General features: G+C 37.9%; 1 protein-coding gene across 2 annotated transcripts in view; it reads left to right on the forward strand.

Annotated features, from left to right (window-relative positions):
• col5a1 (procollagen, type V, alpha 1) overlaps positions 1-4,320 on the forward strand; it is a 79,400-nt gene extending 75,080 nt beyond the window's left edge. For both annotated transcript variants that reach the window (XM_079660450.1, XM_079660449.1), the window contains exons 65-66: positions 1,670-1,903; positions 2,051-4,320. In XM_079660450.1, coding sequence (XP_079516576.1) covers positions 1,670-1,903; positions 2,051-2,197 — 381 coding nt within the window. In that variant the 3' untranslated portion in view covers positions 2,198-4,320. The remainder of the gene's footprint in view (positions 1-1,669; positions 1,904-2,050) is intronic.
• The last annotated feature ends 8,677 nt before the right edge of the window (positions 4,321-12,997 follow it).

The raw sequence follows: 12,997 nt of genomic DNA on the forward strand, positions 1-12,997 counted from the left end.
GTGTGTGTGTGTGTGTGTGTGTGTGTGTGTGTGTGTGTGTGTGTGTGTGTGTGTGTGTGTGTGAACAACAAGTCAAGAAAGACGTCCAGACTCAGACGGTTTGCTGCTCGGCTGCATGGTGTGAACGCTGCATGTCCTCCACTCTCAGTCAGTCCTGTTTGTCTGAAAGGCGAAGCCACTTTGTGGATCTAATGGATTCCTGATGGTTGGTATGTAGATAGTCACATGTGGACATTTAGCTGAACCGTGACTGGTTCACAGTCCTCCGTCTTATCATTTATGATAACAAGCAAAGCTATGATAAGAGCTATTATCGGATTAGAGGATAATATTTCTTTCCTTTATCATGTAAAGATACAGGTTAATTCTAGGTTGATTACAAGGCAATTAGCAAATCATTACTGCAACATATTCCCTATTAAGATAAGTACATTTGTATGCACTTACCATAATTTATTGATATTGGATATATATTTTTCATAATTACAAATTCACATTTAAATGAGGAGTTTAGTTATGCTTCTATCATCAGCATTTCAGGAAAAGGACTGTTTTTCACTATCATCTTTACCCTAGAGACGTTTTCCCATTTTTACAAAATGACCTAAGGTTGGGTAGTTTTTAATATTATTTATTGTTAACAAATCCACATAAAAAGAGCAAAACCACTAATGAGGTAATTATACTAACAGACCTCCATTAGATGCACCAGTGAGACTCACAGTTGCACTGGCAGACATTAACATGAACAGGGGCACTGTGGGTAATTTAAAATCAATCCTAAATACTGTACACCAGTAGTGCCATTCTGCAGGTGGAAATATTCTCCAACAAAGTCACCTTTTATACCTGTTTCAACATTTGCTTTCAAGTGAATAAATCAGACAGTTTTAAATGATAGGGATATTTTATATTACATTTTGTACGGACTATACCATGTCATTTGTCTCAACATGCTGCCGTACAGTATACTGTAGGTTCTTCTATTTTCCTTGAGTTAGTGTACCATTTGACTTTCTCTCTTCATTTAGCTGTATTTATTTCTGTCTTTCTGAATATCCCCACTGAGAATAAATTAAGATGTATCTTTTTTTATATTTGCAACCTGCTTTTAAAGATTTAAATCTTAAAAAAGAATGAATAGAGCTTAAAGCTGAGTGTAAAACCAGGGTAGGTAAGTCCTAAAGTATGGGATTTGTTGACAATAATAATAATAATTTAATATATTAAGCTCATCCTCTTATGATCAGATAACATTAGATTGTTTAGATTAGACACCAAAGCAAATTCCTAGTATGTGTAAACGTACCTGGCAATACACTTGATTCTTATTCTGATACATACAAAACATCTCATTCTGTTAGTTCTGTCTGTGCTCTCCCAGAACATGGTAGTATATTAACTCTGTATCCTCGGATGACACGTCCTTTTCTAACACTTAGCAATAAGAAATACGTCCTATAAATCCAAACACAGCAGTAAAACAGGAATACTAATTACTAGTCATAAATGTAATCAAAATGGCTCCCAAAGGACAGAAACAGTGCACAGCGCAGACATGATGGTGTGTTCATTTAATCTTTATAACTCCCCTCAGTTCCTCACACTGGTCCCTTCTCTTGGTGTTACCTTTTCCGATGCTCAACGCCATCTGGTTTCCTCTCCGCAGCTCTCCTACGTGGATGCCGAGGGTAGCCCCGTCAGCGTGGTCCAGATGACCTTCATGCGGCTGCTGAGCGCGGCTGCCAGACAGAACATGACGTACAACTGCTACCAGTCGGTGGCCTGGCACGACCAGGAGCAGGACGGCTACGACAAGGCCATCCGCTTCCTTGGCTCCAACGACGAGGAGATGTCTTACGATAACAACCCCTACATCCGCGCTGTGGTCGACGGCTGTGCGGTAAGTCAAACAGAGAGGCTTTGATAATTATGTTTCTGTTGTCTTTGATGAGGCTCAGTCAAAAAGAGTGTGTGATCTTCTTTATTCTGAAGAAATTATTATTCCTCACTAACTCTCGCTCCTGCTGTGTTCTTCTCTCTTCCACAGTTGAAAAAGGGTTATGAAAAGACAGTACTTGAGATCAACACGCCAAAGGTCGAACAGGTGCCATTTGTGGACATTATGTTCAACGACTTTGGCGGCTCCGCGCAGAAGTTTGGATTTGAAGTGGGCCCTGTCTGTTTCATCGGCTAAGACTGTTTACTGAACAAATGGAGAAAAAAAAGCATATATTTGTTTTCTCAGAGAAAAAAAAAAAACTATTGAAAAAGAATAGGACAATTCTATTTGTAAAAAAGTAACTTTTTTTTCCATAAAGCAACAAGTATGAGTAAAAATGAAATCAAGTGAAATTCTATAGGAATAGAGGAAAATAACCTTGAAACCTCAGTGTGCCTTCTCCATCACATGCACGTTTTGAAACTGGATGTCAGATCCTGCCTTCTACACAAACAACCCTAGCCCCATGCCACCATTCTCCATTTAGATTTAGACATGGAAGGCGACCCTGAGAGCTCCAACCGTTCCAGACGCTCGCTGCATTTGCCACGGACTCCATCTGATTTGGCTCTTTGTTTTCCTTTCAGTTCTGATCTTATGTTTTCCCGCCTCTCCCCGGCTTATTCCACTTGTCCTTTGTTGTTTTGTTCGCTCATTCACTACGGGAGCTTTGTTTGTGCATAATTCTCTCCCCATTCCCTTGGAATGGACCATATATATATAAATATATATAAATAATTTGTATGTTTGTAAGTACATTCTGTATATTTTTCATGGTAATTTGTATTGCCTCTGGCTTCAAAACATGCATGTGACCTTTTAATTGTGAGGTAGGATATGATGGATACAGGGGTAAATGGTAGAAATATATCAAAAGTGAGGAAATTCGACTTGTAAATTAAAAAAACTCAAAAGAAACAAATTGGGAAGTCCTGTCTTGTTGCGGTTGTGGAGCACACCTTGTTGTAATTTAAGAACAGAATGGAAATAAAAGACGAAAACAAGCTCTGTGATATTATGTGATTTGCATAACGAACGACCACACAAAATACATTCCTCCTTTTGTGCCCTCTGAACAGAACACCCAGCTTGGTGGTTAATATTATTAACTTAATAAACAGCTTCTATTTTTTCTTTTCTTCAAATACACATCTATCTGACTATGCAATGGGAAGTGATGTCACATTGAAATGAAAACACAAAGAAATCAAATCCTAGGTGCTATTTTCTCTCTTCTGTGGTGCTATGTGTTTTTCTAATTTGTGTTGTTTGAATGAAAGAAAATGTGTGGTGATAATATTCCACCGCCAGCAGCCCCCTTGACTCTTTACCACCACATCCGACGCAGGTGGATCTTTGCTGCATCTATTTACTTGTTTTTCTTCAAATGTTCAGCAGTGGTGTTTGCATGCCATTTCTCTACACATCCACTCACAGATCAGTGCAGCATGGCGGCGTATGTTGTCTCCTGCTTCAGCGGACCGCACAAACTTGTACAAATGTTGGAATAACGAGAGGAAAGATGGTGCGGTTGGCTTTGCATATCATTGCTCTAAGAAGCTGCATCATGGAGTTGAGAAGTGGACATGTTGTGATTGGGCCAAAGCACCCAAAAAGGGATATGGGATAAGTTTTGTTTGGTGTATGAAACCCTAAACGCTTCCACCAAAGGTTTTCAGGTATATTAATATAGCTTTAAGGGCCATGGTGGCTTGAAATCTTTTTTTTTAATGGGAAACAACTTGAAAAGTATTTTTTCTCACAGTAGAAGCAGGTCATCAGATGAAAGCGTTGGCTCATGCAGCATCAAAGATTGCTTGTTGGTCTTTTGTTTTTGCCCTTATTGTAATTATGCTCTTTGTTTAAACTATGCACTCTCTATGCTTATGACCACTAGTATCTGCCACAGGATTTTACCGCTCTTCATACATAGGTTTTTTTTTTTTTAATCTTTAAATATGTGACTTGAACCATTTCTGTTAAGATAACTCAATATGCTTGTAGATCTTTGACTTTGTTTTTCATTGTGATGCAGTACACCCAAATTTAACACTTTCCTCTCAAAAAGAAAAAGGAGAAACAACATTTTTGTAAATTTCCAGAACCAGCAGTGATGCTGCCATTGTTTTTGTTTCATTTCATTTTGTAGATGTCCGTTTGTCTGTCTGTTTGTTTGTTTTTCACAGTCTTTGTCAAACCTGTGTAAGGATAAAAGGATAGAAGTTATATTGGTTTTTATGTCAATAAATTCAAGTTTACTGTGGCCATCCACTCTTGTATCTCTTTTGAAGCATTAAAACCTATCTGTATGCATGAAATTGTAAAGTTTTTTTCTCTTGCTGTTATAATTTTGTAGTGACATGATCTCTAGTCCACATTTTATTCATCATGAAACATGCCTTTTCTAATGGTACGGATGAATAAAAGGTCATGTCCACAATTGTGAAGTTGAGGGAAAATGATGAACTTGTAACTCTACCAAAGCCAATGTTCTATTGTAGTATATTTATTGTATTATTTAAAATAAAAAATAAATGTTAAATGATACCATAGCATAAGTGTAAGAGGCCCCCTCTTTACATGCACACAGGACAACAAAAGCTTTGTCAAATCAGTATACTACATGCTATTACACACAACATGTTAATGGGTCCTTTACGGATGCATTTGACAACATAAACATAATTTATATATATATATATAAATATATATATATATATATTAAATATAGTATTTATGTTAACAACCTCTTAGGTGTGAGAGAATGTAAGTTGAATATGCTAAATTAATGATTGGTCTCTTTAAGATGCATAACAGGTAAGGCCTTATTAATTACACTGTCATGTATGTTTCGAAAGTGTCAAACAACTTGCTCCACAGATGCTCCAAAAGGAAAAAGATCTAAGGCTGCGCCTCACGATCAGACACGCTGTCATCGAGGATTGTTCTCCGCTGATGCCTCCTTCAAAGAACACCCCTGCCTCTGCGTCTTTGGACAGCTAATGTATGTACTTCTATCACTTGAAGCTCATTTTTCTGCACTCTTTGCATTATAATAAGCCAGGAAATATATATGTAACACTATGTATTTTGTGCAAACCTTTCTCGTGATCATTAAAAAGATATTCCTGTTTTTGGCCCCTCCATGCACCACTCATTTCAATAATCTGTAATCTTTAGGCTTTGATCAACTCTTTGGTGGTGAAGATGACTTGCAGCACTTCTGCTGTCTCATTAGCAGAAAAACCTCTCACAGCGCACATTAAGCCTAGCGCAGCAAAACAAAAATAATAAATAAAAAGTTGTTGTACGTGATATCATGATCAATATTTAATTCCGAGTTTACCGGATGGATTTGATGCATGGATTCTACTGAGGCAGCATCCTGGGTGAGAAACCACAGCGAACAAGCTAATCCCCTTTCTAAGCTCAGAACTACTTACAATGCAGTGGTGATAAGTGGGGCATCAAAGTAGCTTGAGGATGGGAAGAAGGAAAAGTAACAGCATGGTGAGGATTTAGCTACCTCCGATTATGGCAACAGGTGATGTGTCAAAAGACTACAACAGCACCCAAGTGTAACAAGTATGTGAACAATGTTACAAGAGCATATTCAAATGTGAGAAGAATAGGTCACCATGCGACATCATGCAAATGTGCTAAGAGAAATACTGCTTTAGAAACATATAAAGTGGAGGAAAGATATCAACCGAACACTGAAGTGTTCTAACTGAGCTCCTCAAGGATACAATTGGAGGTACTCAGATCTGTAGCTAAGGAAAAGCACAGAAGTGTCATCACCAACATTTAGTCAAAGTATCAAAAGTAAAAGTACTTGTTTTACAGAACAGCTCCTTTCAAAGTGTTGTATTATTATTATAGAATCATACATCCTTTTTTAACTAACAAATTAAGAACATGTATGTCCATTAACACAATATTTCTCTCTCAAATTAAATGAAGTAGCATTAGATAAAAAAATGGTGCGTGTTTCACTTTCCTTCACTCTCTCTAAGGGCTAAATATGTTTATGCAAATGAGGGATTTAACAATTTATATTTTTCGCTCACCCTACGAGGCTCTCTGTGGGTGCTCAGAGGACTTTTCAATTCTCCGGCTGCTTGATGGGCGTCGTTCTAGCAAGAAAAGCATCCTCAAAGGCTGAAAGACACCATCACCACTGTGATTCAAACACTGGTTGCATGAGCCTGTTATGGTTATTTATATGGAGGATCTGCAAGCTATTAACTTTTCATTTTAGCATTAATGTGAAAAATCTTAGGGTTGCATTTTTCTAAATCTCGTAAAAATGTCGATTGCAATTTTGTTTATATATTGATTACGTTTTTCTTTTATAATCCTATTTTTGATGCTTCGATATGATGATATTTGTTGCAATTTGCTTTTATGTCTTTGATTTAAGGATAAGCTGAAATTCCAGACTTTTCCGGAAGGTGTTGTGTGACGACGGGAATAAAGTCAACTCTTGGCCATTTCTTTTTATAAATGTAAAAGTGGGCTCACAGTGTAATGGCTTTAAGAAATCCCTTTGAAGTACATTTTGTATTTTATTTCTGTGTTTTTTTAAATGACCAAAAACAGAGGTCCCCACTTGGTAGGAATATTGTGATGGTCCTTTGTAGGTAATATAGGTGTGTGTGTGTGTGTGTGTGTGTGTGTGTGTGTGTGTGTGTGTGTGTGTGTGTGTGTGTGTGTGTGTGTGTGTGTGTGCGTGTGTGCGTGTGTGTGTGTGTGTGTGTGTGTGTGTGTGTGTGTGTGTGTGTATGTGTGTTTGTGTGTGTGTGTGTGTGTGTGTGTCATTTATGTGTTGTTTATAGGTTTTTCAAATATAGGTAAATGAGAAAAAAATACTTGAAAAGCCCATCCAAAATGAGTCTTTACTGTTAATTACTTTCACAAAGAACAACAGCTTTGTGAAGTTAAATTAAGATCAGATATCGTTGACTAAACAAAAGAAAATGTTGATTAATAGATTCTGTAATACAGTCAGTCAGCAGTTCTTTGGAGATTGTTTCTTTTAAAATAAATGATGAATCAAGCATATTTTAAGCGGACTCAAATAAATTAAAATAGCAGCTCGTCTGGTTGCAACATAAAAGGGAATGTTGTTTGGAATATTGGTGCCATAGATTTATTGTCATGTCAATTCCATTTTGAGGATGGGATGATCCAAAAATATGACAGTAAAAATGTCTTTGTGGGATTCATTATTGTGATAGCAAACTGCTGCTTTTATATACTTCAATTGAATAACCATAATCGTGGTTCTCACATTCTTTGATTACTTTTAAAGCTACACAATCTATTATATATGAGTATTCAGTGACACCTTTTATACAGTACATTAAAGTTTAATTATTAAATGTTAAGGAGTGCTGTTAATGTGTGGTCTGGGAAGAGCTACAGGGTCGAGCTGCAGACGTTAGAAGGGAAATTTGGGACGGAGCCCCGTGCTAATGTGTAATTGCTTTGAGCCTGTGGATCTTCAGCTAACAGAGCCCATTCATAGCCAGGACCGGCACCACTGACCTACTTACATATGAATCAGATAGCTGAGAGGAACACGATAGTGTTATAACACAGGGACTGTCATATTGGGATATTAATACCAGGCTTTTCCTCGCTAATAGACTCTGACATTGAAGAGAGGCTGTAGTTCAAGATATACGGTTCTCTAATGTGATTAGGGGCTGGCCACCCAAGCATTACACACTGCTGGGCTTGCATGCTGTTGTATTAAGCTGATAGTGTGAGCTTCATCATCATTATTTAACATTAAAGTAAAAACAATATATTAAGCCTTATTCCTGGGTCAATTCTACTTTATTTTGTATCATGCTATGTCAACTCCATCTTGTTTTTTTAATCATGTTTTATTACTGACACAGTAAGCCTAATTTGGAGTCAATTTCTTATGAGAAACTCAATAAAAAAAGCGTTTTAAAAGATTGATAATGACCGCAACCATAAGGGTATTGGCTAGACAATCACGAATGTGAACAAAATACATCAGGCTATCGGATCCAATAGTATTTGAGGTTAGCTGGACAGACCAATAACGTTTTATCTCCTCACTGTGGCCAGCTAGTTCTGTACAACAATTGTAATACATTTAACAAGGCTGGCATTTTTATTTTTAGATGTGTTGCTTGCAGTTCCTTGGGGTTTGGGTTGTGCTGTATGATGTGTTTTTTATAAATGTTTTCATGCTGTGTGCTATCACCCTTTTGATCATTAGTTGTGTAGCACTTGAAAACTGCTCGTTTGAAACATTTGATATGAATAAAGTTTTTTTATTATTTTGTATTATATTATAATTCCTCAAAAGATAACAAATAAATGGTTAGCAGGTATCATCTCAGGTTGCCATCTTAATTTCCATCAAGAAGTGAAGGCGCACCTTGTGAAGCAGATTGTAATTTAACACACCTGATGGATGTAGAGTAGAGCACCACAGCCATCCACCACCTTGTGTCTGCTATAATCAGTCAAATGAATCTACTGTAACCTCACACACTGAAGACACAACACTGCACTATTAACATTCATTTAAGACCTTTTAAAAAAATAATAACATTTCAGCCTGAAGCCACGTTGAGTGTGCTGTCATGAAGGACTCCGCCCACAGCTCACAGCTGCAGGCCCTCAGTCATTAGCTCATCCAATTAGATGATGCAAAAGTAAAAAAAGAGAGGCTGAAATCTGCCACAACCTCACACCACATCATGAATGTAGCACAATGTGCTCTGCTATCAAATTAATAGCACCCTTTAAAAAAAAAAAAGATAACATTTATTTGAAAGCCATATTTAAATATGACGAGGAAAAAGAATCAACCAAACACTGTGATTAACACAGAATAATCCAAGGAAATATCCAAGAAGTGCACTCAGAGATGGAAAGCATACTTGCAGGAAACAAGTAGGGAAATTGCTTCTTGGATCTCAAGAGTAAAAGGAGACTTTGATTATTATGAGCATTTCTTCACAAGTACATTTTGCCAAAGCCCTTGCTGCTCACCACAAGTGTTTCAAGCTGATTAAACTTAAAGATACCAACCTCAAGCACTTAAAAGCAAATGCATTTTGCTGTCATTAAAATCTTAGAAAGGTGTCCGATTACCGGGAGCCAATCAGGGCTGCCTGGGCCCGCCCACTACACACACAATTACTTAGGGGTATTTTAAGTTAACTGTTAAATAAACATCTGATTGGCGTATATGTGTGGCCTCCCTTTTTGTTGCCAGCCTTAAGGAAGGTTGTAACAGAGGGCTGATTGGCTGAGTGAAAGCACCTGCGTGGGTGTGCAGAGGCCTCAGTGACAGTCCTCTGATTTTTTGGGGGGAAATACATTAAAGTGGACTTATCATGCTATATTTGAATAATATAGTGTAGGACCATACCTAAATAATCTATATTTATACTTTTTATTTTTCAAAATACCAAACAGATCATGCATTTTAGCCATTCCTCATTTCGCTCAATTTAACACTATCTTTGCATGGGCTGGTTCTGTGAGAACAGCACCATCTACAGGCCTGGCATATGTACTACAGCGTCTCTAGCGCTTTCGAACGGCATCGTCCGTGGCTGTCTCCTCCTGATTGGTGGAGTTGGCCCAATAGCCGTAGCGCCACTTATGTGACGTCATAGAAGTGTTCAAATCTGGATCAGTCTGTATCAGATCCGTTGCAGCCCCTTTTTTAGAGATTTGGCTAAGGAGGAAAATAGAGAGGGTTGTGTTTTCTGACACTTGGTGAGTTCCCTGGAACACCGGGGACACATATTCATGTATAAAAGACGTACAAAAGTGCATTTTGCATGATATGTCCCCTTTAAAAGAGCGTTTAATCTCATCTCAAACATTAATTACGTTTATTAACCGCAGCTGTGTCTGTTCAGTAATTCCACAAGCTTGCATTCATTCAATTTGAAGCGTTGGATAACAAATGTAATTAATTAAACACTGATGTCTGTATTTTAATGTGATTAAAAAGATTAATAAGGAATAGATCATAAGATAATTTATTTTGGGAGGAGTAGATACGAGACATAAGAGCAGAAGGGAAAGGAATGAAAGGAAGACTAGAAGGGGGAAAAAAAGGGAAAGCAGTGATGGGGAAGCCAGGGAAATGTTTGATGTGTACACACTGTACATCACTCACAGCCGGTGGTGTTTTCCCCTTAGAAATGCAGGTAAATAAAGCATGAGTTTGGTTCATATTTAGAATAATATTCAAATAAGTGTCAGCAGATATTATTAGCATGCAGAGATTGAATTAGTCTTTTCGTGCTGTCATTCCTCCGAGCTAATTGTCATGAGGGTTAGAAACTATTGTTGTTGCAGTCCCACAGAAGATTTTCAGATAGCTCCAGAATACAAAATGTTAAGTTAAAAAGATTAAAGTTTACCATATTAACATACAGAACACAGTGTGAATGACATCTTAACTTGCAAGATAGCTTTGAGGAATAACTCTGGGCATTGAATCGATGAATTATGTGCCAAGAAGGAATATAACTATATGACTTTGAACCTCCTCTCAGCGGGAGAAGCTTTGTCCAGCTCATGTAGAACTTAGCACTTGATTTAATTAAATCATCTTGTTTCAAGGCCAGAAGGAAGAGCATATGGTCCTGCACTTTCCCCCTCCCCCTTCACTCGCATACAGTAGCTCTGTTCTATTTTCAGGATGCCGGAGTATCCGCTTTGAAGCCACGGGCCTCTCCTCTTCACTTTGGTGGTCCCCTGTAGAGAGGGGGGGTCACACAGACCTGGTGCAGGAGCCAAGGACGGGCCCATATTAACAGCGTTAATTACTTCCACTAGACTCAGTGTGAGCACAGCTTTTTCCCCAAACAAGGAAAGGTTAAATCATGCACTTAATTTACCCTGAGCTCACTTCTGATAATGGTTTGTTTATTTCAATTATTGTTCATACTTACTTCTACGCTAGAAGTGTGTGTGCAATGCTGCAATTCTAAAATTCATCAGTGTATTCTTAATGCGTTTATTTTTAAATAACAATCGGTGTCTGGGAAAAATATTAGTTATTTATCAAGTGTTTAACATTGAAAAACGTGATTGCACGCCCTGACAACATGAGCAAAGACCCAACAATGGATATCATATTTTGATTGAATATTGTAAATGGTTTCGGTGCACAAAAAGACATGACCTTATGTCCGACCTGCTGTCTCTAAAAGGGGAAGCTATCGTGGACTAATGACAATCTCTAATGTCCAGCAGGGGGCACATATTTTGGTTGCAAACAAAGAGAGAAAATGACCCTGGTTCTCACTTAAATTCAAATAACAATTTACAAGTTAGATTTAAGTCTCAATCGCTATTTTCAAGTCTTCTTTAATATTTTCTTCATTTTCTAAATGATCCTTGTGTTTAGAGCTAATTGTAACGATGTGGTCGCCTGAAAACGTATCTTTTAGTGTTTGGTTGTATTTGCCTCGATCCTCTTTTGTAAATGCTGGTTGGAGGATGTCAACCAAAACGCCAAACTTAAGGTATCAAAACTCTGTTGATTGATGGTTGACGTCACTGTTATGGTTGATTCTTTAAACCAGCGAGGTAAAAAAAGGCAGACCAAGGTAAAAATCCTCTTTGACAGAAAGAAGAACATTGAGGAAATTAAATTGCCTCTTTCTAATAAAACCACATAAGAAAAAAGCATTTACAAGTCAACAGGCAAACTCGCAAAACTTTTTACACCAGCACAGCACGTCTTCATTTATCTGGGCAGAAGAGACAGTACTTGCCTGCTGATAATGCTTTGAAGGACATGAACTTGGATCATGATATTGAGTTGCACTCCCCCGTGATCACAGAGCAAGGTTTGCTTGTGGAGTGGCAAGAGGAGATGGAGGTCTTTTATGGTTTGGCATTTGGAGACAAAATGAAAAAGTCATATACTGAAGAGGTCTTACTAGGTCGATGAACGCACACAAACAATATTGTTTGCTCTCAGGTTCAATTGGGGAATTCTTGGAGAGTTGGAAAGTTCCGTTAGCTGTCAACAAACCATTTGTTATGATATTTCTCTGAGTGTTGTTGTGGTTCTTCCACATTGTCTCCTCTCCTCACAAATCTTTGCTGATGATAAGTTCATGACATGGGTAGTTGTTATTTGCTTTAACTTATTATAAAGTAAATGGTGATTGCACAATGTAATAACTTTAGAATAATGACAACATTGTGATTTAGATTGGTTCCCATCAGCCTCGCTTTGCTTTGCAATTCGCTCCTGGGTTGCCACCTCCCTAGAAAATGAAGGCTTCATTTATAGCACACAAAGGAGGCGAGGGTGAGCACTCGAGTTCTGTCCATACTTATGAAGGTGATAAAATAATAACACAGAGGCTCAATAGTCTGAATCAAGACTGCAAACTCGTTATTGCTCCCACACTGTCAACAGCAGCGAATAACAGCTATCCGTTCTTAACTTTCACACAAAGCCCCAGGCAGACTCGGACAGATCACTGCCTACCGGAGAGCATCTCACTGGGAAGCAAAATGAATATATGATTACTATATGAATTAGCTATTACTTTAAGAAATGAACTATACACATGGTCTTAGTTATGAGTTTGCTCAAACTCTAATGCATTGTGCAATAGATTCAAGTCAAAATATTATTTTTTGCATTGTTAGCCCTTTTAAAAAATGTGACAAGATATTATTATGAATATATGTCAGTTTGATTCAGTCATCAGTTCTGAGAGACCACATCTCTCAGCTCTCGTTCAGCTTATGTCTAACAGAATCAGGTGATCAAATAATTTCAAGGCAAAAGCTATCGGCAGCAGGGTCCCGCCGTCCTCTCCTGTGCTTTTATTTGCCATTAAATCATTCGTGAAATGGCAAAATAGATTCCAAGCTCGGTCATTTGCCAATGCAAATCCAGCCTCTAAAACGTATGCATGAATTAGCATAGAAAGACTTGTACATGCATACCTCTGC

This window comes from Notothenia rossii, assembly GCF_949606895.1.
Source record: "Notothenia rossii genome assembly, chromosome: 11".
NCBI lineage: Eukaryota > Metazoa > Chordata > Actinopteri > Perciformes > Nototheniidae > Notothenia > Notothenia rossii.